Genomic DNA, 26,818 nt, shown 5'->3' on the forward strand with positions numbered 1-26,818 from the left:
TTGCTGGGAAAGGACAGGAGTCTGCAGATGCCCACCCTGCATCAGGTCAGTTCCAAGTCCCTCTCACTATGTGCTTGGAAGAGCAGAGATGTGAAGGCCTGAGTGGCTTTGGAAATGTTCTCTTCCGTCAACAGTGTTTCTTGAGGGGATCTCAGGCAAGTCTGCTACTGGCAAAAGCTCACCTATGGGGGCTTTTCCTTTCCTTTCCTTGGCTGGCAGTCTAGTGTCAAGGTCGAGGGCTTGGGTTTTGGTGTTGGACAAGCCTAGTTCCAATTCCTGGCTCTCCCTCCTCTCTCTGCTTGATCTTGGGCAAGACCCTCAGCCTCTCCAAGTCTCATGGCCTTGTCTGTGAAATGGGGATAATAACACCTCCCCTCCTAGGGCTGAGGAGAAATGAAATGAAATCCTATCGTAAAGACTTGTGCCTGGCTCATGCTAATGCTCTATAGTCATGCTTTTCTTAGCCTTAATTTGCCAGCTGAGAATTGGATTATTTGATAATGTAGCAGCAGCAAAGGAGCAGGGGTCAAGAGTACCCATGTCCATCATTGCCTACCTAACACTGTGCACCCTCCTGTCCAGGCCCCGTAAACCCTCTGGCCAGGGACTGGATGACAAAGAACCTTCACTCTTACTGTTCCGTCCTCCCTCTCAACAGGTGCAAACATGATAACGAGCCACTGCTTTTCCTTTATTAGTAGGTCAGAGAGCTTTGACTGGTGCCCCAGGATCCAGCCCCCCACACCCTCCAGTGTGCACCCAGGCCATCCTTTCCTGCTTGTGACACTCCTTGGCATCTGTTCTGCAGGAGGATGAACCCTCTGTGCTCTTACATGTGTTTTGCCAGCAAACACTTATCTCAGCGGCCAACTGTCTTCCTCCTCCAAAAAATCCACAGGCAAAGCCAACCCCTAACAAGGGGTCGCTTTGGTCAGCCCGCTGTTTGTCCTGGGGCTCCTGCCTCCTCTGTGGGGCAGCACTGGTCATCTTAAGTTCTCAGGCCACCTCTGGTCAGTGAGTTCAAAGATAGAGAAACCACCTCCTGTCCCAGAATCCTCAGGGCCTGGGCTTCTTAACATCTCCCGGGGCCCCTGGTTCCTGAATCCACAGGCCCCTGCTGCTGCTGCCGCTGCTGGTCCTGCCCTCGGCCCCCGTCTTTCCAGCTCGGTCCCCAGGGCCTTCCGAGCCCGAGGCCCCGCTGGTGGCTAGGTCTAGACTCAGGGTCCTTCCGCAGACTGAGAGCCGCCGCAGCACCTCGGAGGCGGCCTCCACCGGCACGGCGGGGCGCTGCTCCAGCAGCATCTCCAGCAGCGAGCTCATCTCTGACAAGAAGGTGCTGGCCAGCCGCGTGCCCGTCGGGCTCAGCTCGGGCCCCGGCGCCTTGCCGAACGTCTGGAAGGTCCTGGGCTCCTCCGAGGTCGCAGCGTCCGGGGAGAACACGTTGTCACGGTAGTTGGTGGCGAGGGGCAAAGAGAGTCTTGCCATCCAGGCCGGGTCGGGGACGCTCAGCCGGTCCAGAGCCAGCCCTGCAGGGGGCGGAAGGGACGCGTTGAGGGCGGAGCCCATGGCGGGCAGGGGTGGGGTCGTGGGCAGGGCGGGGCGCCGGACAAAGGAGGAAAGGGAAATGGAGGGGATCGATGGGGCGGCCGGAGGTGGGCGGGAAGGAAGAGGCCCTGACAGGGAAGCGCGCCGGGCAGGAAAGCAGCGACTGATGTCCGCGCGTGAGCTGAGTGAGGACGCGGCAGGGGGAGGAGGAAGGCCTAGAATTAGAAATGGCCCGTTTCTAAAGCATCTTCCGGTCCGTGGGGCTGTTTCAGGTTTAGGTGTCCTTCATCCATCCCTGTACAGCCAGGATTTTCACTCCCTCAGGACACCACTAGCTGAGGATGGGGGTGGGGTGGGGGAATCCCCGTTTTTAGCCAATGTTGGAGATCCTGGCTTGGTGCTGCCTTCGGTTCCTATTCATAATAATAGTGACCACTTATTAAGTACTTCTGTGCTAAGCAATTTACATAATTATCTCATTTTAACCCCCACACAAACCTTTGAAGTCAAGAGTATTTTATGGATGAGGAAACTGAAGTTCCAAGAAGTTGTCACACGGCTACTAGGCAACCAAGCCCAGGTTTGACCCCCACGTCTGATGACTTGGAAGCCCCCTGTCACTGCACCACTGCACCCACTCTCTGAAGAGCTGGCCCTTCCTCCCGCTGGATGCTAGGTGGTTCTGGTTTCCCAGGCCTACTAAGGTCTGTACTGTTGCCTCCTGGCCCCATGCTCTCAACTCCTCAACCTTCCCCTCTCAAGCTGCAGGAAACCGTGTGAAGGGGCTGGCTGCCTAGGAGCTGTCCCAGGAAAGGGCCTGGGGCAGTGAAAAAGTGTCCCCCAGGTCCCAAATCCCACCATCACACTTCTTTTCGCATCTCTTCAACAGAAAATCCTGTCTCAGAAAACTAGTCCCAGGCCCAATGATAGAGGCCAAGCCAGAGGGAAGGAATTATAGGCCTTGTGGTTAAGAATGTTTGTCTTTAAAAAAAAAAAAAAAAGGCACAACATCTACTTTAACATGTGTTTAATATTTGCTTAAGGTAACCTGCTTTAAAATCTGTGCATAGAATGAAAGACTGGAAGGGGACGCGTCATAGTGTTAACTGAAATTACCCCTGGGCAGAAATGATTTATTCTCTTTTTGTTTATCTACATTTGTCTATATTAACCAAATATTACTTTTGTGATTTTGAAAGGTTATTCCAAAATACAGTAAATGCTGTTTCTATTGATAAATGAGTCTCGGTCTTGCCTTCACAGTGTGGGGCTGTGCAGGCTGTGAGGCAGGGTCTGGCCCCTTCCCGACTGGTACAGCCCCGCCTGGGGCTTAGTGAATGTTTATTGAATGATTGAATGGACATAAATATTAACCCTGGACATTTGGGAAATGTAAACCTAAGTTCCCTGAGACTCTGGGGTAATAAGGTTAGAATTCTTTGGGTGTTAAAGTATCAGGCTTTCCCTTGCACAAGGGTCAGAGAGCTTTGGAAGGAATGAAGCTTGGAATGAGAAAATCAGTGGAGTGTAGGAGAATGGCTGAAATGTGATGATGAATTCACTCCGCGGCAGGTGGGCACTGGGCAGACCTGCCTGGATTTGATTTCCTAACTTTGCAGCTTATGAGCATTGTGACCTTGAAAAACTTGCTCAACCTCTCTGAGCCTCCTTTTTCACTCATAAAGTGGTGAAATAGCAGCACTTATCTTGTCAGGTGGCTGTAAGCATTCAATGAGCTCATGCAATGGTAAAATATGGTCATCATCACATCCTCAGGTGGGGCTTTTATCTGATGCAGCCAAGACCCCAGTGTCAGGCACATTCACCAGTAGCCCCATCACAGTCCATCCCTGTGAGCAGCACAGGCACTTCTACCCCTGCTGAGCTCTTCGTCACACCACTTGTTACCATCTCCCTGTGTTCTTTGCCCTCTGTGCTATGGGGAAGCAGGACCACATGGGAACTGAGCCCACAGGTTCCAGCACAGAGCTGGTGCACAGAGATATAATGCACGGCTCTGAGGTCATCTGAAATTTTCTAGTAGCCACATTTAAAAAGTAGAAAAGAAAAGAGAAGGTGAAATTAATTTGTAAAAGTTTTTTTATATTTAATATCATCATTTTAGCACATAATCAATATTTTTAAAATTATTGAGATGTTTTACATTCTTTTTTCATACTAAGTCTTCAAAATCTGGAGTGTGTTTTATACTTCTATCACATCTCAATTGGTACTAGCCATTTTCACATGTGGCCAGTGGCTACTCTATTGGACCTCACAGTTCTGTATTCTAGACAATGCTGTCCTATAAAACTCTGTAGATTTGTGCTGTCCCAAGCAATATCCATTAGCCACACGTAGCTACTGAGCTCCGGAAATGTGGCTGATATGACTGAGGAACTGAATTTTTCATTTTACTTGATTTTAATTAGATTTCATTTTACTTAATTTTAATTTAGAGCCACACTGCCTGGGTTAATAACCATTGGCTGCACAACCTTGGGAAAATTATTAAACACCCTGGCCCCTCAGTTTTTTTCCTTTATGAAATGGGGATAACGAATAGTCCCTATCTCAGAAGATTTTCTCATGGCGCAATTAGAACAGGGACTAGCACATAGAAAGCACTCAATAAAAGTTAGCTATATATTTTTTTAACCAAGGAAAGGGAAGTCCCTGTCATGCTTTCAGCGCACAGAATATGTCCAGATGAGGAACAGATTATTAACTACAGAAACAGGAAAATCACAGCATAGGTTGGACTTACTGTGTGTTACCTGAAGGGGGCTGACTGGTGCGGGGGCGGAGGGAGCTGGCAGATTCTTGAATTCTCAGGGTAAAAGGGTATTTAAAGACATTAAAGAAATGCAGATGAGTGGTTTAGGAGGTACAGAGAGGTCCCCTCCCTGATGGTAGGTGGGCTCAGAATGGCTTCCCTTCAATCGTTGAAGTGACTCAGGGCAGGCTGTATGACCTCTCTGAGCCTCAGTTTGCTGATCTCTAAATTGGAGCTCATAATATCTACCTGAAAAGACTGTTTGGAAGCTTAACTGAGATAATGTATATAAGATGCTTCCTTGGTACCTGGCACACACCAAGAGCTCAGTAACTGTTCACTATTCTTACGATCACTATTCTTACGATGATTTTTTTAAATGAGTGATCAAAGTAGAATCTGATCTTTAAACAAATGAATCTGAAGCTCCAAGGGAAGTAAAAAAATGTTACTGATAGTCTTCTCCAGAAATAGAATGGCTGTTTTCCTGCAGTGGATTGGAGCAGAACTCTGAAGCCTGGGCACAGGAGGGTACCGTGGGGGCAGAAGCGGGGTGGGGGTGACCCTGGGGAGTCCCTACCTGTGTAGGGGTCTAGCAGGTTCGACAGCTCTTCTTCTAGCAGCTGCTTCACAGAGAGGTCCTCCTCAGGGTCCAAGGGCCCTTCCTCCTGATCCAGTTCTGCCTGGCCACCAGCCCTGGCACCTGGGCCATCTGTGTCTGGGATTGCACTCCTGCAAAGGAAGCCAACACAGTCCACGAGTGAGGAAATTCACACATAGATTCATTCATTCCTGCTCATGAATAATCTTCTATTCATGGCAGCATTCATTCATCCACAGAGGGAAGTGGGTCCACAGCCCAGCCTTCAGAGTCAGACCAATCTGGGTTACTTGATCCCAGCACTCCTGTTTACTCTGAGTCTGCTTCCTCATCTGTAAAATGGGAGTAATAAATAACACCCACCTCATGGGGCATTATGGGGGTAAAATGACGTGTTGCATGTAAAGAGCTTAGCACAGTGTTGTAAGCAGTCAGCAAACAGAAGTGACTGTGAATGCCCTGATATTACTCACCATTGTCCCTCCATTGCTTCTCATTACCTGGCATGGAATAGGAGTTTAGTAAACTTTGGGTGATCTAATGCAGTCATCCTTCCACCCCTCCATCCCTCTATCTGAGTATGAGCTCCAGTGAGGGCAGGGATATTTGTCTGTCTCCTCCCCTGCTCTCTCACCAGTGCTCAGAATAGGACTTGGCACATAGTAGGTGCTTAATAAATACTTTGTGGACTGAGTGACTGAATGTTCCTTCCTCGCTATTTGAGGCTAAATCCCAGACCAGAAGAGCAGGTCAATAGAGGATGCAGCTGAGGTGAGGCATCCAAAAGCTACTCAGAATCTACTATGGTGTCTCTTGCTGTCTCCCTGACCCCTCCCTCCCAAAGACCCTCCCTATCAGCTGGGGGAGGCCAGTTCCTGGGACTACCTCAGCATGGTGGGGACAGGCCTGGCCCCTCATCCCAGCATCTGGAAAGGCTCCATTTACGGCCTGGGGATCCTTGCTGCTTTTTTTCTGTGGCCATTTCTGCTCCTATGCAGGGGTAGCAAGTTTGCAAGTAATGGCAACAACACATGTTTACTGAGCAATTATTCTGAGTCAGACATATGCTTTGCAAGGTATATTTACCTTCTCATCAAACCTTTCACGTCTGTAAGGGGTTCTCTTGTTGTCCTCATTTTACAGATGAGAAAACCAAGATTTGTAAAGATTAGGTAGGTTGCCCAAGGTCCCCACAAATTAAGTAAGAATTCAAATCCAGGCTGATATGACTCTGGAATGTGTGTGCTCACCCCTACTCTACACTATTTCTAGCTATCTCTGCAAAAAAAACAACAATAAAAAGACTGTAAGTTGTCACAGCAAGAGCACTGAACCAGAAGTCAGTGTCCTCAGAGCTGGTCCCAGCTTTCCCACTCACTGGCTCTTTGACCTTGAGCAAAGTCACTTTAAGGGGAAAGGACTTAGTATTGTTTGTGTACCTCCTATGTGCCAGGCACTGGGCCATGGGCTTAGAACGCATGTGATCATTAAATCCTTACCCCATCACTACAAGGAAGTGTGGTGACCTCTGTTTCATGCTTGAGAAACTGCCACCCTGAGGCTTGATCTGACTTGCTCAAGTTTACATAGCTGGGTTGGATCAAACTACTTAGAGCCTCAGTTTCTCCATCTGTAGCAAGAGGGAGTTACATTAGATGTCCTCTTGAGGTCTCTTTAATTCTAGTACCGCCCAAAGGAAGAAACCCACACACCCACATCCTTAGCCAGGAGCCTTCATATTATGTTTAAGGGTCAAGAGAAAGCTAAACGTTACAGATTTTTTTTGCGGTACGCGGGCCTCTCACTGTTGTGGCCTCTCCCGTTGCGGAGCACAGGCTCAGAGGCCATGGCTCATGGGCCTAGCCGCTCCGCGGCCTGTGGGATCCTCCCTGACCGGGGCACGAACCCGCGTCTCCTGCATCAGCAGGCGGACTCTCAACCACTGCGCCATCAGGGAAGCCCAACGTTACAGATTTAAAGTTCATAGCCCAGCACCTCTGCAATCAGGGAACAGATAATCAGAGCCTCAGAGATGAAGTCACTTCCTTAGTGACTCGGGTCCTGTAAATACTATTAATACAGTTGCTCCAGGACCAGGATGCCTGGGTGGGGGGATGGATGCTGTTCGCTGCAGTCTCCCAGGGGAGCAGCGTCTGGGATGTGCTCGCTCTTCCTGAAGGCACAGAGGCTGCAAGGGTGAGGGCAGGCTGGTGGGGGGCTTGAGAAGCCAGTGAGGGCTACGTGCAGCTTACCTGCTGCCGCCGGGCTTGGCCAAGTACTTATTTCCCCGGTGGTTTGGTTTGGGCTGGAATTGGCCCTGATGCAGCAAGGACAGCAGCTGGGAGATTTGCTACAAGACAGGAAAAATCTGTTGACTCCACACAATTCCGACCCAGCACACTTCCTCACCGGATGTTTCCCTCAATGCCGGCTCTTTCTTTTTATAGTCTTCCTTCCAGCTTCAGATGTTTGTGGATCGGATGGGGGATGGTGACCGGTGATGGTAACGGAGGCAGGGATGTGTGCAGACAGGTTCCCTGCTTGGCCACGTGTCAACTACAAATTCCCGGGACCTGGGAGTCTGAGAGAGAGAATGAGAACCCTCTGGGCCTGTCCCCCAACTCTCATTTCCCCAGGAGACCTGCTCCCGGTGGAAGCTGTGGGACGGGGGTGAAAAAGGCATGTCCTGACTATAAATGTACTATAACCTCGATAAGGATTATTGTAAAGTGTTATTTCCCCCACTTCAGTGATGTTCAAAGACTAAGCCATTGTTGGAGGGCCAGATGTAAGACTGTTGTACAGAAGGCAGAAGGGTGTCTTTGAATCATTCGTTTATTCATCCTTTCATTCGCTCAACAAGTATTTAATGAGAGCTTGTTTGTGCCAGGCCGAGTGCTTGCTGGTGGGGTAAGAATGAGAACAAGGCCCAGTCTCTGCCCTCAGGGAGTTCCCAGTCTGCCAGGGAGGACAGTCAGGGGAGACAGGACACAGCCCCTGCTATGGGGTGTTGCACCAGGGATGAAAAAGGATGGAGGTCGAATGGAGCAGAGGAAGGCCCCTCACCCAGCTTGCAGCAAGGAGGGAGTTACGGGGTGGGGCTGTGGATACAGGGGGAAGTAATTCACGTATTTCAGCAAATGTTTTCTGAGTTCATACTACATGCCAGGCGCCTCTGCTGAGAACCGGAGTTTCCACAGGGGCTTGGCAAGTGGAGAGAGGGTGAGGGCCAGGGTGAGGGAGGAAGGGAGTTTCGGTCAGAAGGTGCTCAAGCTGAAAGGTCAGAGGAGACGGTGGCGTTTCAGAAAGGCTGGTGAATGGGGCAGGGGTGGGTGAGATGTCAGGGCGAGGCCCCACAGGCCCTTGTGAGGGAGAAGGCAACAGGCCAAGTCAAGGTCGTTTCTAGCTTGTTGTGTGATGTCAGGCAGGCTTTTAGACGTACTCAGACCTCAGTTTCCTCATCTCTAAGGTGGATCTAAAAATACCACCCAGACTTCTTTACAGGGTTGTCAGGATTAATTAGGTGGTTTGGAAGTTTGAAAGGCTCTGCAGAGTCAAGGGGTTTGGATTGTTCCTCCTAGAAATGCTGCCTTTGCCTCCCTCCTGGGCCCAGCCCCCCTCTTCCCTGAGAGGCTCCCCTCTGCCCTCTGGGCAGCTCAAGACAGAAAATGCCAACCTCAGGGGAGAGTTGGAAGGGGAGGTGGCCAGGACTGGGGTTTCACTGTGATGTGGGAGGGTCAGGGTCCCATTGCCTGCCTCAGGGCAGTTCCCACCTCCTGGCTCAGGCCCAGAAACCCACCCTTTTTTCAAGTGACAGCTGGTACTTCAGGGAAACTCCCTGAGTGCCAAACCCTAAGTTGTATGCTGTCATTCAGGCTGTCATTTCACAGTTAGAGTCCAGACTCTGGAGTCAGACTTGGGTTCAAGTCCTAAATCTGCCCCTGTTCCACTTCCCATCTGTGTGGCCTTGAGGAATTACTTAAGCATTCTGAGCCTCAGTTTCCTCAGCAGTTAAAAAAAAAAAAAAAGGAGTAATAATGAGACCCAGGTCATGTGTTGGTTGTGGCTATGAGGATTAAATGAGTGAAAGTCTATAAATTACTTAGTAATAGATCTTATGATAAGCAGTTAATAACTGTCCAGTGCTATATAATCTCATGTCATTCTTCAATAACCCAAGGAAAGAGATACCATTATACCCACTTTACAGATGTGGCACCTGAGGCTCACAGGGGCTACACAGCAATTAGAGGCAGGGTTGGACTTTGAACCGGTATCTGACTCCACTGTGGCACTGTGTTACCGGAAAGACAAGCATTAGGCAAGCTGCCTCTTAACTTCAACTTGATCCCAACTTGGTACCCTTCTCTCTTTCACCCCAATGGGGTCACGCACAGGGCTTGCTATCTGCTGTCTCTGTTTGCCAACCACCAGCACAGTGTTTGGCACAAAGAGCTCATTCAATAAGCATTTGATGAATGAATGGGTGAATGAATGAACAAATGAATGAATGAATGGCTCTGGGCAACTTCTGGGGCTGCACAAAGCCCAGGACAGGACTCCTGAGAGAGCAGCTGGGCCCTCTCGAGGTGGCTTCCTGGGGAAGGGGTGGGGGAAGGAAGCTGTGTCCTTGCTCCACAGGAAACATGAGCTGATAGCCTGGCTCATGACAGAAGTGTGCCTTGGGCGGTCAGCCTGGCACAGGGAAAATGATCTGGGGTTCAGAGGAGTTGATACGGGTGTGAAATCAGGCACCATCCCGGAAAAAGCTTTCCCAGGTGTGTCCAGTAAATCCTAGGTCACTGGACACAGCCATTCATCATCCCATTTAATTCTCAACCCCCTGGGAGGTAGACACAGCTAAGTTTGGCATCACAATCCCCATTTTATAGATGAAGAAAATAAGGCTCAGATGTTAATGTTGCCCAGCTCCTAAAGTGGCTGTGCTGAAACTGGAACCTCGATCTGCCTAACTCCCAAGTTCCAAGGTTGTTTCCACTGTCTTATCCCATAGGCCTAGCTGGCAAGCTCTGGGGTCTCAGGCAGGTCAAATGCAGCCCCTGAGCCTGGGGGCAATGATGCCTATGCCGGCTTGCTTCACCCGGAGGTTGCCCAGATGAGATGAGGGCAGGTGAAATGGAGAAGAGCTTTGCAGAAATCATCATAATCATTTTCTGAGTGCTGACTACACGCCAGACGCTATTCTAGAGGCTTTAAGTACATTCACTTTATTATCTTCAAGCAAACTTGGGAGATGGGTGCTGTTGACTTGGGCAACTTCAACAGAGAAGCTGAGTGACTTCCCTGTGGTTCACAGCTTGGAAGAGGTGGAGCCAGAATTTGAACCTGGGCAGCCTCACTCCAAAGCTTGTACTCTTAATCACTACCTTTGCTATGTGTCTACTTGCACAAGGCACTCTAAGTAAGTGCTCATATGGGAATTAACTGACCAAATCCTTAGGACAGTTCTGCAAGGCAGATGCTCTTACTGTCATCCCTATTTTATAGATAAGGAAACTAAGGCTCAGAGACAGTAAGTCATTTGTCAAGGATCACACAGCTAAATTCTCTTGACCCCAGATGTGTGCCCTGAACCACTGCACCCAATGCATCCTAAAGTGCGTGGTGAGCCTGAGGAATGAATGTGAAGAATGTGAGGGTAATGGGGTCTCAGGCTGTTGCGGGGTGAGGGGGGCATGACAAGAGAGGGAGCTGCCCACACAGAGGTACCTGAACAGGGGGCGAATCCACAGTGAGCTCCTCTACAGGGTTCCGCTCCGCAAAGGCAGCCACAGACAGCCGGACCAGGCTCCGCAGGATCTGACGGGGGCCTGACTCTTTCTCAGGGGCTACTTTGCCATGGAGATTCCGCTGCCGTCTCAGGGTTGCAGAGGAGGCTGGCGGGCTCAGCGGGGCCTCCTTACTGCCCTGGTCCCCAGGCACCCTCCCTGTGGGGCTGCCCGCAACCTTCAGGGGCCTTGAGCGGGGCTGGCCCGTAGCAGGTTGGGGCTCGGGAAGGTTCAGGTTCTCCCGGGAGGCATTCCTCTGCCTGGGATGGTTGAAAAGGAGGTTGACAGTGTCCTGCAGCACCTCTCGGCTCTCGGCCAGCGTTCCCTGGTTACCTTGGTTACGCAGAGTCCTGTACAGGGTCGGTGTGAGATGAAAGGGGGCCTGCAGGCAGGGGTCCCAGCCTGCTTCCATCATCGCTTCCTTGCCCACGTGCTTGGGGGGCTGCCCAGCTTCACCAGGCTCATCCACCTGGCCCCTGAGCACAGGCACAAGGTGGATGTCCGCCTTCTGGATGTGTTTCTGGGGCCTCTTGGGCTGGTGACGGTAGGTGGACTCTGCCTCCCGACAGTTGTAGGCCCTGTTGTCCTTCTTCTCCGTCCGGCAAATGGACATAATCAGAGCCAAGATCAATCCGGAGATGGCCAGCAGTACGACCAGGCAAATCACTGTGAGCACCGATGTGCTCAGAGCCCCAGGCTCACGGGCTGAGTCCCTCAAGTGGTCCACACTGGTGACAAAGAAGACCCTCAACAGGGCTCGGGTCTGTAAGGAGGGGCTGCCTCGGTCTTCCACCACGATCTCCAGCTCCCACTCACTCCCAGTGAGGCTGCTGGCATTGGTGATGTTGATGAACAGCTGCCCCAGGTGGGGGCTGAGGACAAAGAGACCGGCTTCGTTCCCACTCTGGATGCTGTAGAGGAGCTCTCCATTTGCCCCCGAGTCTGCATCTCTTGCTACAATGGTCACCAAAAGGAATGGCCGGGAGCTGGGAGTGGCCTGTGGTGGCATGTCAGTGCCTGCTGGACCCACGCCATTGGGAGTTTCAATGGGCACCAGCAGGTGACCTGTGGAGGCATTTACAAGCACCGAGAGACTGGCTTTCCCATCACTGAGTATGGGGTGAATCACCTCTGGGGCATTATCATTGGCATCCAGGAGGCTGACCCACACAGAGACACTGGATGCAAGCTGGGGCTGCCCCCTGTCCTCTGCGATCACCAGGAACTCAAAGCCGGCCATCTGTTCATAGTCCAGTGACCTCTGAGCGGTGACCTCGCCTGTGTCTGAGTCAATAGCTACCAAGTGAGAAACTGGGGAGTCCTGGATGTGGTATGAGATTTTCCCATTAACGCCCAGATCTGCATCATGGGCCTTGATGGTAATGAGGTGAAGAGAGGGTAGGTTGTTTTCCCGAGTGGAGACCTGGTACCTGCTTTTCTCAAACACAGGTGCATTGTCGTTGGCATCACTGATCTGAATGCTGAGCTGTTTCTTGACTGATAAGGGCTGGGGTCCTTGGTCTTGGGCCAAAAGAGTGAGCGTGTATTGCGGCCACTGCTCTCTGTCCAGCGTGGCATTGGTCAGCAGCATGTAAGTGTTGCCATTGGTCCTTTTCAGCCTGAAGTGGCCCAGCTCTTGGCTCAGCCAACAGTAGACCAGACCATTGTTTCCTGAGTCTAGGTCATTTGCCATGATGAGAGCAATGAAACTGTCCTTGGGAAGAGCTTCAGACACCAGTGATGGTTGGGAGGCCCATGTGATGTGGATGTTTGGGGTATTGTCATTGACATCCAGAACCTTAATGAGAATTTTGCAGTGCGCTGGGATGGGATTGGGACCCAGGTCCTTTGCCTGGACATCCACCTCGTAGGCAGGATTCTTCTCATAGTCTAGGGGTTGACGCAGAATCACCTGGCCTGTCTTGGCATCAATACTGAAGGTGTCCAGCACCTCTGGAGGCACATGCTTACTGAGGAAGTATTCCACCTCCCCGTTGGGGCCTTGATCAGGGTCTGTGGCAGTCAAGTTTATGAGGAGAGTACCAGGGGCAGCGTCTTCTTGGATTTCTAGTGCCAGCGAGCTCTCAGCAAACACAGGGCTATTGTCATTGGAGTCCAGGACATTGACCTTGACCAAGCTGGTGCCTGACTTGGGGGGGTTCCCACTGTCATAGGCAGTTAATACCAGATCAAAAAATGAGTGGATTTCCCGGTCCAGCTCCTTCACCACCACGAGTTCCGCGTGTTTGGTCTCATCGGGCCCCACAATGACATCCAGGGCAAAATGCTCGCTGGGAGACAGGGTGTAGGAGTGCAAGGTGTTGGGGCCAGTGTCTGGGTCCAGAGCTCTGTCCAGGGGGATCCGGGTGCGCAGGGAGGCGCTCTCAGAGATTTCCAGCTCCTGCTCACCTTTGGGAAACTGTGGCTGGTGGTCATTGATGTCCAGCACCTGGATCTCCACGTGGATGAGAGCCAAATCCCCTGTGGCAAGCACGTCAAAGGAAACCAGGCAGGGATCCTGCTGCCGGCAAAGCTGCTCCCGGTCCAGCCTCCTCCCTGTGCTGAGCAGGCCGTCCTTGGAGTCCACCTGGATGGGGAGCGCCTGAGGCAGCTGCAAGACCTGGAAGGCAGCCCCTGCTCGCCCAGACCTCTCCTCCCGGCCCAGTTCCTGAGACAGCTTCCCTATCACTGTGCCGGACGGTACTTCCTCTGACACTTGATATTTCACAGTGAGAGTGGCGACCTCCTGACAATCCCCTGAAAGGAACAAGTAGCCACCTGGCCCCAAAAGTCCCAGCAGAAGTGGCAGAAGTCGCATCATGCTTACCGTCAGAGTGGGCTAGATCCAGAAACCGCTAGAGTTCTTCAAAGGCTGGGCAAGTCCTCCAGTGTTTCCTGGGGGGCTTGATTAGACCTGTTCTCCTGCCCCCAGACCTGCTGGCACAGCCTCGTCCCATAATTAGTTGATGGAGCCAGCAGAATTCCCAGGCAAGGCCATCTTCATCAGAAGAGATTTGAGGTGTCCAAGGACCAATGAAGTAAAATTGCTCAGGGGCACTGTTGGTCCCCGTTAGCAAATGATGGACAAGAGCCGGTCCAGGAGGGACTTGACCCAGTAGAGCAGGATGTGGGGATCTGACTTCCAAACAGTTGCTAGGCTGGGGAAACAGAGAAGCAGCTTTTTCCTATGGAAACCCCACCTACAGGAAAAGGGAGGGCTATGAGTTTCTATGCCAATTAGAGAAAGAGAGTTTCCGTGAAGCTGAGTGGCCCGCCGCTGAGGAGGATGCGGCTGGGGACAGGCCGGATGGGAAGGTGCCGTCCATGTGGCAAGGCAGCCACTGAGGGGAGGGGAGCCCCTGCTGTGGCCAAGTGAGCAGAGAGCCTGAGCCCCTCCTGGGCAAGTCACACCCTGGCCTCTCTTCCCTTCCTTGTCTCTCTTTGTTTCCGTCATCTCCCGTTATTCTTCTCCCATTCCCCTTTTTCCCACACTTGTCTACCTCTCAGTCTTGACTCTGCCCTCATCACCCGTTTTTGTCTCATGGGAAGCAGCGCTGATTAAGAGAGTGGCCATCAGAGCCAAACTGCCTGGGTTCAAATCCTGGCTCCGCAACTTCCCAGCTGGGTCGTGTAGGACAAGTCACGCAACCTCTCTGGGCCTCATCTTAAGAGTGCAGATGGGAATAACAACAGTAGCCCTCTCAGCAGGAAATCGTGGGGATGAAATGAAACGTGCATGGAGAGCCTGGCCCGGAGTCATAGGCAATGATGTTATTAGAGGCGGGTGGCGTGATCTGCCAGCTTGGCCTACCTTGTGGCTGCCTCTGGCTCTTGCACTGGCCCTGGGTCAGTCCCTGCCCACATGGACCCATAAAGGTGCCCGTGTCCTTGGCTCCTGAAGTACAATGACCTCTCTGACCCAACGGTGTGGCCTCCCTCCCCCTTCCCTTCCGGCTCCCCAGCCTCCCGGCCCATTGTTCTCCACATCTGGTCCAGCCTGAGCCCCTGTCCGGGGGAATCCCCCAGCCTCCGGCTCCTTGGTCTTGGAGGTTTTTATACCTTTCCCTCTCCCACACCTTCCTCTCCCTTTCCCTCCCTTCCTCCAATTCTTCTCTTCCCACTGCTGTTCATGTCCAAGAGTCCCGTCACAGAGGTGAGGCCCAGGAGGGGGGCGAGTGGGCAGTTGGCTTGGGTGACCTCGAGGTGGCTTGCTGCCCCCTCTCATTTCCTCCTCCATCCACTGCCCCCACCATTGTCCAGTCTCGCACTTTACCTTGAGGTTGAGTCCAGAGTTTTGCAAAGCTTTTGAAGTGATGGGAGTTAAGGGCCAGCTTCCCCTCGATGGGTGTTGGCAGCTCAGTCCTTGGGGCTGGAGGTGCCTGTTGGGACACAAGTGACTCCAATCAGGCCCATTGGCCAGGGGGCTTGTGGCCATTAGGATGGGGCGACTGAGACCTCCCTGGCCTAAGCCTCACCTTGCAACCCCCTTCCCCTCTGTATTCTCTTTTCCACACCCTATCCTTTCACATTCTACTCCTGGAGGCTTCCCGATAGCAAGGGGCCTGAATCCAATGGGGTGTTTCCTACAGTCTGGCTCTGAGGACAGACAGGACACTCAGTAGCTCGGAGACATGGCACAAGTCACATAACCTCTTTGGGCCTCAGTTTCCTTCTCTGTAGAGCATGGCTGTCACCCATCTCCCGAGTTTGTGGTAAGGATTTGATGAGATAATACAAGTGAGGGCTTGGTGCAATGCCTGGTACAGAGAAAGCACTCATTACATGGGACTAGTTTACCTTGTACTATTTGCCAGGCTTTATACCTCGAATGCAAATGGTAAAAATGGTCTTGCATTTGTCCCTTCATTTTTTTTCCTCTCCCTTCTTGGCCAGGAAGGCTCATTTCCCAGGGCTTCCTCAGCTCGGGCGAGGGCCCGGTGCTACCTGCCCTGCAAGGGGAACCAGTGTGGGCCCCAGGCCCTCTGGTGACAGCCTGCATGGCGGCCACACTGTCTGGCCCTCACTCATCCTACTATGTGCAAGGCAGTGAGCAAGGCAAAGTGACCCCCAAGGGGCGTTTTCAGTCTCAAGTCAGGGTGGGGAAAATGAAAGAAGTAGGTCCAGTGGATGGCTCCAGATTCAGGCTTAGGGATCAGGGGAGGCTCCTCCTGGAGGCCCCTCCGACACACCCTGAAGGACAGGGAGGAGTGAGCCAGAGGGGGTGCAGGTGCAAACAGGTGGAGGGAGCAGAATGGAAGAGGCTGGAGGTGGGCAAGCTTGCTCCTTGCGGTCCCACACGAGGGCCTGTGCGAGTGGGGAGGAGGACGGTGCACCGGGGATGTCAGCAGGGGCCGCCAGATGATGGAGGGCCTGCGACCCCGTGCTCAGGATTTGGACCTTGTCCTGAAGGCCACGGAGAGCTTTGGAAGGGGTCTGAGCAGACTGATGAACAGCAGCTACCTGCCAAGCCTTGTCCTGAGTGTTTTACCTGCATCGTCCCATGCCACCATCACAACCAGGCCATCGGGGTGAAGAGGCCGAGCATGGAGGGTTGGGTAACTTGCCCAAGATCACGCACATTTGCCCTCCACAAAGCCCCTTCAACTGTACTCTGGGACATGGATTGAAAGGGAACAGAGAAGAGGAAAGGAAGAAGGCCAGCTGGGAGTAATGCAGGGGAGCTTTGGGGCAGGAAACTCTGGTGCTGAGAACATTTCCAGAGTGCCATCTGGTGGCCAAAGGCAGGAAAGCCACAGAGGCAGGGAAGTGCGTGGCTGGAGTTCACAAATGTCCACAGCTCCAGACCTGTGTTCCTGTGCTGCGTACAACACAATGGAAGGAGCTATACCCAGGTGACAATCATTTCACTTAGTGGGAAACCTAATGTGACCCAACGCCCCCAGGAGGAATTATGGAATTCATGATTTTACATGTGTTAACATTTATATTCTGGAAAGGTCATTGGTGTGTGTGTGTGTGTGTGTGTGTGTGTGTGTGTGTGTGTGTTGCCTTGACTGGGATTCGTGGATGTAAAAAATGGACTCACAGGTCAAGAAAAACTTTGAATTTGGATTTCGTAGGTGGTTTTATTCTTGTTCTCTGTTTTACTCACGTTGGGGGCAGGAAGCTAAGACAACCCTTTAAGAATCCAAAGTCAGCAAACCAGACCTTTTAAAGGCTATTACCTCTGGGAACAAGGTCCCCTTTTAGTAATATTTCCTCCTCCTTTCTGGTTACAGGGTCAGTTGATCTTTAGCTGCCACATATCAGGGGGTGAAACTGGAGTTTATTTGGAGAGCCTTCATCATCCTGAGTTTTGAAAATAGGTTTGAAGGAGCAGAAGTCCTCTGAAATAGGTCTGAAATAGCTGAGGACAGCCTCCCTAAGTCTGAAATATTTTTGAATAGAGGGCAGGCTTGGGCTTGGTGCTTGGAGGCCTTGTTCACCACCAGCCTTGGGGTTGTTCACACTTGGGTCCATTGTTTGGGAGGGGTCGGGGAGTGAAGTGAGAAGGGTGGGGGGGTCAGAGTATCCCTGGTATCCTGAGGAACCTTGAGGAGTCAGACCAGCAGGGTGGGACTCTGACCCTTGGGGGACTTGAAGACCATTTCGAGGAAGGCTAAGATCATGCCCCACCTATGAATGTCCTGCGGGGTTGGCTGCTCACCCCCAGGGCTCCCTGTGAATCTGCCCAGTCGCTGGCCATAGTCACCACCACCCACCAAGGCAGTGTTGATGAAGCTGGGAAGCTTCATCCTCAGGATCATTCTGGTTGGGGAGGTGACTGGACCACCTAAGGTCTGCCTCTTTTTTTCAGCAAGACCTTGTTGAAATTGGAGGCAGTCTAGCCAGGGCCATTGACTGGGAGACTCAAGTAGCTGTTCTGGGTCACCTGGTCCTGGCCCGCACTTTGTGATCTCTGTTGGGACAGACCACAGATGTCCATTCCCACACAATGGCACCTCCTTCTGGGCAAAGAGCAGAGAAAAGAATGCACTTTGCAGGGAGAAATTTGCCAAGAAATAAGACTTTTCAAGAAATGAAAAGGCTTTGTGTCTTGATTAAGAGTGGTATCTCTCAAAAGCGTCCACATATCACGATCACTTTAAAAGCTTTTCAAAATACCAGGAACAGGGCAAGAAAATTCATGCTTTTCTCTTTTGCAGCCTGCCAAAGAGAATTTTATAATTGACAGCTCTATCAACCCCTCTCTGAAAATGCTTCATCTTTCAGATCATTTGGGAGTGGATTGAGAAAGTTGATTGGACCTTTTTTGCTGTCAAGAAAGGCCTAATTGATCTACATAATAAAAGGAAAAATAGATGAGGGGGTGGGGGATTGCTGAAGCTTGAGGATATTGTGGAGGGAGGTACCCTATAGAACAGCAGACGCTGTGAAGGAAGTAGATTGAAGATAAGGACTTTCTAACAGATAGTTGTAAACTATGGATCACCTTCATGGTTTTCAAGATAAAAGCAAGAAAAGATTTATAATTTATTTTGTGCTTTAGTAACCACAACACGGCCCCCCCAAACAGACCACATAAATTCTGAGTTGATAAGGGTTACAGTTATGTCTCTCTCCCCAGTCCTCAGAGGGGGAGAGGGCTATTTCGAGCATGTAGATTTCAGTTCTGATATACTGTAGGTCATTCTGCCACGTACCCCTTCTCCACTCCAACCTCACTGAGAACCACTGACACAGAACTTCTTAGAAGCACCAACAACCTTGTAAGGGCCAAACTCTACAGCCATCAGGCCTTTCTCACTGAGCATCCTCCTGGTCCCCACCTCTCCCCTGTGCTTGTATCAATGCTCAGCAGAAGCTCTGTGTACAGCTAGTTCTCCTTCTCTATTTCTGCAGGCTCTTCTGTCTGATTCTCTGATTCCTCCTTTGGTTTGCCTTCCTTCTGACTTCCAGGTGTGGGCATGTCCACCAGATAACTCTCTTCAGCCCTCTCTTCTACATAGGGTTATTAGCCCAGAAATAGTTTGCCAGATTTAACAAATAAAAATATACTGTGCCCCATTAAATTTTAATTTCAGATAAACAATGAAAAATTTTTAGTATAAGTATTTTTATCGGGCAGTCCTATCCAGAAGTAATGTACGATCTTACCACAAGTTCTTTTCTGTTTTCATTTTTTCTCTTCTTCTTTTTATTTTTAGAATTTTGGTTTACACAGTGAATTTGATAATCTATCAGTAAACACAAAAATCAAACATATTGACTGGGAGCATCATCTGTGCATGAATATTCAGAGGCTGACTCTGTTGATTGGCCTTGTTATGTATTCAGCATTTCTCCGTGACTCTAGGATGGAACTGTTCTCACACTGAAAGAACCACCCCAGAGAAAGCCTGGATCACACTCATTCATTAATTTATTTGGTCATCCAGCCACTCATTTATTTGGAATTCAGCATGTTCTTCTCCACTTACAAGGTCAGTTTTTTTTGGCAAGGGAAGTAGTAAATAGCTAAAGCTGACCCACATTTTCCCTTTCCATTGGTTTGGTTTTCTTTCTTCACATAGAATCTAATCAGCCTAATTCTCACCTTGCTTCAGAAAGATTCTTGCAGGAAGGAAAATGAGTCCTGCCATCATTACATAAAGTCTCATGGGGCTCCCCTTTATAAGTTTATGACAGCCAGGAGTTGAGCCTGGAGCTCCAAGAGAAACAGCCATACACTGATTTATGATGGCAGCTGCTGCTAAATCTCACCCCTCTTTCCTTCTTACAGTGCCATGTTACCTTGGGGTTATAAAACTCTTTTCACTGTTATTCAGGGGAATAACAATAAAGTCCCAGGTTGCAAGTATAAACATGATCATTCTGTGCCTATTATTGTAAATCAAATTTTACCTTTTGCATCAGAAGCACAGAAAACATTTTTATACTGTTAGCCACCACAAGCCTTTCTAGGAGTCTGTTTTTATATAACCCTGGGATGACCTGAGGTATTGTTTGAGCTACGCTGACCAGGGAAGCTGGCCACACAAGTAGTCTGGCTATTTCTCCTTACAGACCTGAGCACTTTGCATGAGCAAAGCGTAAACTTCATCTAAGCATAGCATTAGGGTTAATAATGTGGGCTCAGGACTCCAATTGCCTGGGCTCAAAGCCTGGCTTTGTAATTTCCTATCTGTGTGACAGTGGCAAGCCACTTAACTTCTCTGTGATCAGTCTCTTTAGCCTTAAAATAGGGATGATGATGATGGTAATATGTTACAGGGTTACTGTCACGTTTAGGTTAGTCAATACAGAACATTTAGAGTGGGGCATGGGACATGAGTAGCGCTCTAGTTGTTAATTATTTATAATTACATTTAGTGTAGTAGCTCTCAAATTTTTTTTGAGGATGAAGCCCCCGTTTTAAAGAAACACCAATTTTTCAGATTCCCAGGTGATAATAGTAAGTTTTTTGAGATCTACAGAGTGAGCAAATACATAACGACAGGAGACCAGCAGTGATACTTCTGTAATGGGGTAGGGCTCACCACTGTCCAGTCCTGTCCCAGAGTTGGGGCAGGGCTTTCCCTTCCACACTGCTGCCCCTCTATACGTCAAGGCTTGTTTCAGGGGTGCTTGTGAGTGGTGGTCATTGAAAAGGAGGCTGTCCCCTCTGGGCAGGTGGGATGAGCTCAGCAAAGTCTCTGGACACACATTTGGATGCCGGTGATGGACGGGAACCAGTGCAGGTCCTGGTAGAAGCCCTGCTGGTCCCTACAAGACCAGACAAATTTTTTGACTTACTCCTGCATCTCTACCCAATGGCCTGGGTCTTGACCTCTGGCCTAGGTCACACACCCCATCCTCTCCTAGCCCTAGACTCCATCATCATCTAGAGGCCCATGTACCGCAACAACAACAAAAAATTCTCTTCTGTGGCAGTCAGGTAAGCCCTTCCAGTGCCTGATTTTTTTTTCCCACTTGGCTTTTCCTCTCTCCTGGGTGCAGGACCAGCATTGTGATTTGTGAAGCCCAGCACAAAAAGAAAATGCAGACCCTCTGTTTTCCAGAGTGGCTACACCATTTTACATTCCTCAAAGCAATATATGAGGGTTCCAATTTCTCCACATTCCCACCAACACTTGTTATTATCTGTCTTCTTTTTACAAATTGTTATTGAGGTATAATTTACATAAAACGTTATGTTAGTTTCAGGTATATAACAATGATTCAATATGTGTATGTATTGGGAAATGATATGATTTCCACAATAAATCTAGTTAACATCCGTCACCATACATACAGTTTTTTTTTCCTTGTGAGGGAAACTTTTTTTTTTTTTTTTGCGGTACGCGGGCCCCTCACTGTTGTGGCCTCTCCCGCCGCGGAGTACAGGCTCCGGACGCGCCGGCTCAGCGGCCATGGCTCACGGGCCCAGCCGCCCTGCGGCATGCGGGATGCGGGATATGGTATCCTCCCGGACTGGGGCACGAACCCGTGTCCCCTGCATCGGCAGGCGGACTCTCAACCACTGAGCCACCAGCGAAGCCCCAAGGAAAACTTTTAAGATTTATTCTCTTAGCAACTTTCAAATACCGTGTACAATACAGTATTATGTACTATAGTCACCACGGTATACATAACATCCCAATGACCTATTTATTTTATAATTGGAAGCTGTATCTTCACCCAATTTGCCCACCCCCTACCTCTGGCAACCACCAAATGGTTCTCTGTATCTATGAGCTTTTTTTTTTTTTTTTTTTTAATTTTTCTTTTTATTATAACAGTCCTAGTGAGTATGAAGTAGCTTCTCATTGGGGTTTTGATTTCCCTGATGACTAATGATGTTGAGCATTTTTCACATGCTTGCTGATCACTTGTATATCTTCTTTCGAGAAATGTCTATTCAGATCCTTTGCCCTTTTTTTGTTTGTTTGTTTGTTTTTTGTGTTTTTTGTTTTTGTTTTTGCGGTATGCGGGCCTCTCACTGTTGTGGCCTCTCCCGTTGTGGAGCACAGGCTCCGGACGCGCAGGCTCAGTGGCCGTAGCTCACGGGCCCAGCCGCTCCGCGGCATGTGGGATCTTCCCAGACCGGGGCACGAACCCGTATTCCCTGAATCAGCAGGCGGACTCTCAACCACTGCGCCACCAGGGAAGCCCCGCTTTGCCCATTTTTAAATTGTTACTGTTGAGTTGTAGGAGTTCTTTATATGTTCTGGTCATTAAACCTTTATCAGATATATGATTTTCAGATATGTTCTCCTATTCTGTGGGTTGTCTTTTCACTTTCTTGATAATGTCCTTTGAAGCACAAAAGTTTTTATTTTTTTAAAATTTTATTTATTTATTTATTTATTTTGTGGTACGTGGGCCTCTCACTGTTGTGGCCTCTCCCGTTGCGGAGCACAGGCTCCAGACGCGCAGGCTCAGTGGCCATGGCTCACGGGCCCAGCCGCTCCGCGGCATGATGGGATCTTCCCAGACCGGGGCACGAACCCATGTACCCTGCATCGGCAGGTGGATTCTCAACCACTGCGCCACCAGGGAAGTCCAAAAGTTTTTAATTTTGATGAACCCAATTTATCTACTTTTTCTTTCGTTTCTTGTGCTTTTTTTTCATATCTAAGAACCTATTGCATAATCCAAGTTCATGATTTATTCCAACATTTTCTTTTAAGAGTTTTTTAGTTTTACCTTTTACATTTAGGTCTTTGATCCATTTTGAGTTAATTTTTGCATATGGCATGAGGTAAGGGACATGTAATTTTAACTCCCACTCAGCCTGTTAATAATCGTGTACCCTTTGGTAAATTCTTGAACCTCTCTAAGTTTCAGTTTTCTCACTCGTAAAGTGGGAATAACAGATGGCACCGAAATCATAAGGTTATAGTGAAGATAAAGAGAAAATTTACATAAAGCACGTAGCACAGGGCCTGAAGCATCCTATGCTTAATAAACATGGTAGTTATTACTGTTATGAACAGTGAGTGAATGCCTTCATAGTGGAGGTTCCAGAAAGATGGGCAGCATTTCTGAGACCGGGATCCGAGGAGGGAGAAGAGGCTTGCTTAGTCTATCTAGGGGAGCAGGTCTGGGATTGTTACAGAAATGTCTGCCCCCAGTAGATCGCTGCCTCATGATCACCTGTAGGGATTGGTAAAAATTCTAATTCCCAGACACTGTCACAGAAGTACTGAAAAGACCCCCCTGGGTAGGGGGCCCCAGAGTCTGCATTTGTGTCAGCTTCTCCAGAGGCATATTTAAGTGTGCAGGGCTGTGGTACCGGTGACGGTGGTCGCTCCTGCAGCGCCGCCTTTGACCTGCGGGGGGCGGCCGAGGGACCGGGGTGGTCAAGGCGGCTGCGCAGAGCCCTTCTCACGCTGGGGCCTCCCAGCCAGATCCGCGCCGCTCAGCTGACAGCTCCGAAGACTGAAGAGGCGGTACGCTGGTTGAGCCGGGCGTCTCCAGGCGGAGCCGGCGTGTGGAGGTGAGGGGACCCGCAGTTAGGGTGGAGGGCGGAACTGTCGGGCCCGGCACGGCGGGGCAGCCGGAAGGTACGGTGGGGACTGCGCTCCGGGCGCGCGAGGCAGAGAAGGGCGGCCGGGCCGGGACTGCTCAGCGGGCTTCAGCTCCCCAGACCCGGGACGGGGCGCCCACAGCCCGGTCCGGCTACCCCGGGGCGCTTAGAGGAGGAAGGGGAAGGTCCAGGCCCTGCTCCTTTGGGACGCCCCGGGCCGGCCCACACCCGTGCAGCGACCTCCGTGTCCAAGAGCCGGGGCAGGTAGCAGGGCTCGGGCCTGCCCCTAAGTTGTAGGTGAGTCTCACAAACAAGGACTCCACACCCTGCGGTGAGCGGTGGAGACACCGGCAGCGGCGTGCTGACCCCGGAGCCAGGGCAGACCCCAGGGCTGGAGCCCGCACGGTGTGGCCTGGGAGTATGAGTAGGATTTTCCCAGGCCCAAGGGAAACCCGGAGGAGGATGGGCCTTCCCTCACTGGTGTAGTGGTTTCCGGTTTGCCAAAAGTAATATTAAACTTGAATTCTGTCTTGTGTCGTGGCACCGGGTTTTATTCTCGTTCCCGTGTTACAGCTGAAGAAACAGGGTGGTCTGAATCCAGGTTTGGTTATGTATTAGCTGTGTGACTTTGGGCCAGCAAGGACTTAAAGTGTCAATTTTCTCTGTATAATGGAAGTAGGGCCAGGACTTGCTCCATGGGGCTGTGAGAATGTAACGAGCTAATAATGCATTTAAAGGGCTTAGCACAATGCCTGACACACGGTAAGAGCTCCCTAAGTGACTGTTCTTACTGTTATTGTGACGACCGACCCAACCTGCTCCTAGTGGGATGTGGCAACGCTGTCACTGAACCTTGATTCTAGTCTCCCATAAGAGCACACTGCATCTCACCCCAATTCAGTTCTCACTTTTTCCAGTGTCTAATGTAAGGCCCTGCTAGATGCTGAGAACAATATACACAGATGCAAAAGACTTGATCCTCACCCTTAAGGAGCTAATGCGGTCTGGTAAGAGAGGAAGTGCAAGTTCAGAGGAAGAACTGTAATGCAAGGTGATTTGTGAAAATGTCATAGGAAAGTTACAGTAGAAAAGTTTGATGGATTTTTAAAGAAAGACATGATATCTAATTGGAAATTTTTACGTGGAATAGGGGCTTTGGACATGGGTCTTGGAAGCTGAATGGATAGAATCAGAAGGAAATCTAGGTCAGCGATCTGAATTAAGGGACTGGGACCCAGTGGCAGCTTCAGAAGCTGGGGTCTGCTGGTGTAGGTCATGAGGAGCTGCCGATGGGAAACAGCTTGGAGTAGACCTTAATCCTGGCTGCTCATTAGAATTACATGGAGAGTTTGGATAGCTACTGATGCCTGATTGAATTGCTCTGGGGTATAGCCTGGGTATTGGGATTGTAAAAGTAGCTTCTCAGGTGATTATACCATGCAGACAATGTAGAGAACACTAATCTAAAACCAGAAACTATAAATTCATCTCACCCCATTTATAATGTTTGAAGAGGAAGAAACAAAAAGCTTAATTACATTATCACCATGTACTACACCTGGTAAAATTGTTTACAATTAAGTAATGTGAAAAGACAGTATAGTACATATTAATACTACTCAGTAAATGTAAATTAATCCTGAATTTCATTCTTAGCTTATTTGGGAGTCACACATCTGAGAATTTGGTTTTAAAATTGTGGTTTTATATCATATTTTTTGCGTATAATATTAGGATGTTCATAGGATTCTCTAAAACCCATCTATGGACCACTCTCCCCTTCTCCTTCATTCCCAGTTAAGAAGCCTGGTAAAGCATTTAGAATAAGACTTAAAAGAGTGTGTGTGCACGCGTGCGCTTTTATTGTTTTGTTTTTAAATATCCTGCTGTCTTGCTTAAATTAACCTAATGTTGAGTGTCCCTGGCAGGATTAATTCATTAGCAGGCAAGAGGACAAACCGAAGGGGGATAGGAAGTGAAGGAATAGAGGAAGCAGAAGAGGAAAGGAAAAACAAAATCAAGAGAACCACAGGAAGTTGTTTGTTATGGGAGCATGCTGCACTGTCCTCTCATATGACCTCGGTGTTTCTCCTCAGCTCCTCCTGGGGCTGAAGGCAGTCAGATAAGAAGGGCACTCTTATTACTGGGGACATGCAAATGTCTGTTCAACCAAGTGCCTCAGTTAGGCTGACCTAGGAGAGTAATATGCAGCTGTAGATTAGGATTGACTGTGTGTTAGGATGTGTTTGATTTAAGTGATGGTAACGGAAATTCAGAATTTAAATTTGGAGAGGGTCCTAACACCATCTTTTGTATTTTTTTTCTGCAGTTGGCAGGATTTCTGTAGTAAACCTAGTATGAGTTCCACATCTTGGCCTCTTATCCAGCTTCAGCAGTCTCATCTCCATCATCTGGAGAATAAATGAGATTTGCATGAGTTCCAAACTGAGCTGAAATACGGACTGCAGTGCTAATATCCTTTTCTTCTGGTTGTTATTAACAGGTACTAACTGAGCTTGAATAGAATATGTCACTGTGTCTTAGGGACACAGCTTAAGCAGAACTGTTACCGTCTGCTGGAAAAACGTACTTTTTGAAAATGGAATCATTTTAAATGAATTTGTCTAAGTTTTGTAGTATCACCTTTTATAATGTGAAAAACCATGTCCTAAGTTTTCAATTTTGTGCATTTCAATTTAGAAAAATATTTAAGCCAAGAGGGAGCATATTTGCAAATGCAGTTATAGTCCAATATTTTAATTGATAGAATGGTAATTTTTGGTGGTTGTTTTATTAAAGTAATTTTCATAGATTCTCACTACATATTTTTTGCACATTTACATTATCTGATAGTGTGGTGCATCTTTCAGTTGCTACAATTAAAAAGCATTGTACAGTTTAATTGTAGCATATTTTCACTGTTGGTGTTACCTTAAAAAATGATAAATGTTAAAATTGATTTGACAAAATTCATTATTGTTTCAAAAATTTAATGTTATTTTGCTACTTCCTCAGTTATCTGTCTTACATAGTTATCTGTCCCTGTAACATTCTCTAGAGTAGGGTGATCTCAACTGGGAGCAATTTTCTTCCGCCTCCCCAGTGCAAGGGGTAGATATTTGGCTGTGTCTGGCGATATTTGTGACTCTCACAACTCTTGAGGAAAAAGGCTGCTATTGGTATCTAGTAGGTTGAAGCCAGGGATGCTGATACACATCCTCTAATGCACAGGATAACCTCCCACAACAATTGTTTGTTCCAAAATGTCAGTACTGCTGAGATTGAGAAAACCTGTCCTAGAGATTGCTGTGGATTTTAAAAATTCATTTATTTTTAAGAAGCATATCAAGTATACTTTGACTACTTCTGTGAGCAAGGCATTTTCCGAAGTTCAGTGGGCAAGTCAAACTAATTTGTGATTTTTTTGATTGTGCTTTTTTTCTTAAATCATACCTAACCGATAAAGTCAGCAATTAAAAGAACCACAACTGTCCTTTTTGGAAAAGGTTGTTACTGTTGCAGAGCTACTGGAATATTAGATATGCCTTTCATTTTTAGTTTGACAGAAAAGTGAGAATATTGATTAATTCTTTGCAGTTGTTTTCGAGGAACTTTCTTTTTGGGGGGTGTGGTGG

At 49.1% G+C, this 26,818-nt stretch overlaps 2 protein-coding genes across 11 annotated transcripts in view; one reads left to right on the forward strand and one right to left on the reverse strand.

Annotated features, from left to right (window-relative positions):
* Positions 1 to 670: 670 nt before the first annotated feature.
* Positions 671 to 13,886, reverse strand: PCDH12 (protocadherin 12). 2 transcript variants are annotated; one of them, XR_010840261.1, is made up of 4 exons: positions 10,653 to 13,886; positions 7,175 to 7,503; positions 4,902 to 5,053; positions 671 to 1,526 (listed from the first exon to the last, which is right to left on the reverse strand). XR_010840261.1 is itself a non-coding variant. In XM_059060693.2 (4 exons), exons 1-4 carry the CDS (start codon positions 13,530 to 13,532, stop codon positions 1,057 to 1,059), a joined length of 3,600 nt encoding a protein of 1,199 aa, XP_058916676.1. In that variant the 5' UTR covers positions 13,533 to 13,868; the 3' UTR covers positions 671 to 1,056. The 2 variants fall into 2 exon arrangements, 1 of the variants encoding a protein (XP_058916676.1); XM_059060693.2 differs by having other exon boundaries at positions 7,175 to 7,272; positions 10,653 to 13,868.
* Positions 1,109 to 26,818, forward strand: part of RNF14 (ring finger protein 14) — a 40,979-nt gene continuing 15,269 nt past the window's right edge. Inside the window, exons 1-2 of one of the 9 annotated variants that reach the window (XM_067031841.1) lie at positions 1,273 to 1,449; positions 25,513 to 25,686. The gene's annotated coding sequence lies outside the window, so the exon portion shown is untranslated. Of the gene's footprint in view, positions 1,450 to 22,997; positions 23,481 to 25,512; positions 25,687 to 26,818 lie in introns of those variants that run through there. The other 8 variants (XM_059060700.2, XM_059060704.2, XM_067031843.1 and 5 more) reach the window with 8 other exon arrangements.

This window comes from Kogia breviceps, chromosome 4 (assembly GCF_026419965.1).
Source record: "Kogia breviceps isolate mKogBre1 chromosome 4, mKogBre1 haplotype 1, whole genome shotgun sequence".
Taxonomy (NCBI): domain Eukaryota; kingdom Metazoa; phylum Chordata; class Mammalia; order Artiodactyla; family Physeteridae; genus Kogia; species Kogia breviceps.

Coding starts and splice junctions, on each gene's coding strand:
- PCDH12 (XM_059060693.2), bottom strand. CDS start 13,532: ATGATGCGACTTCTGCCACTTCTGCTGGGACTTTTGGGGCCAGGTGGC. Junction 5,054..7,174: donor GCCAAGCCCGGCGGCAGCAG/GTAAGCTGCACG, acceptor CTTCCTTTGCAG/GAGTGCAATCCCAGACACAG. Junction 1,527..4,901: donor CCTGCTAGACCCCTACACAG/GTAGGGACTCCC, acceptor CGCCCCCTGCAG/GGCTGGCTCTGGACCGGCTG.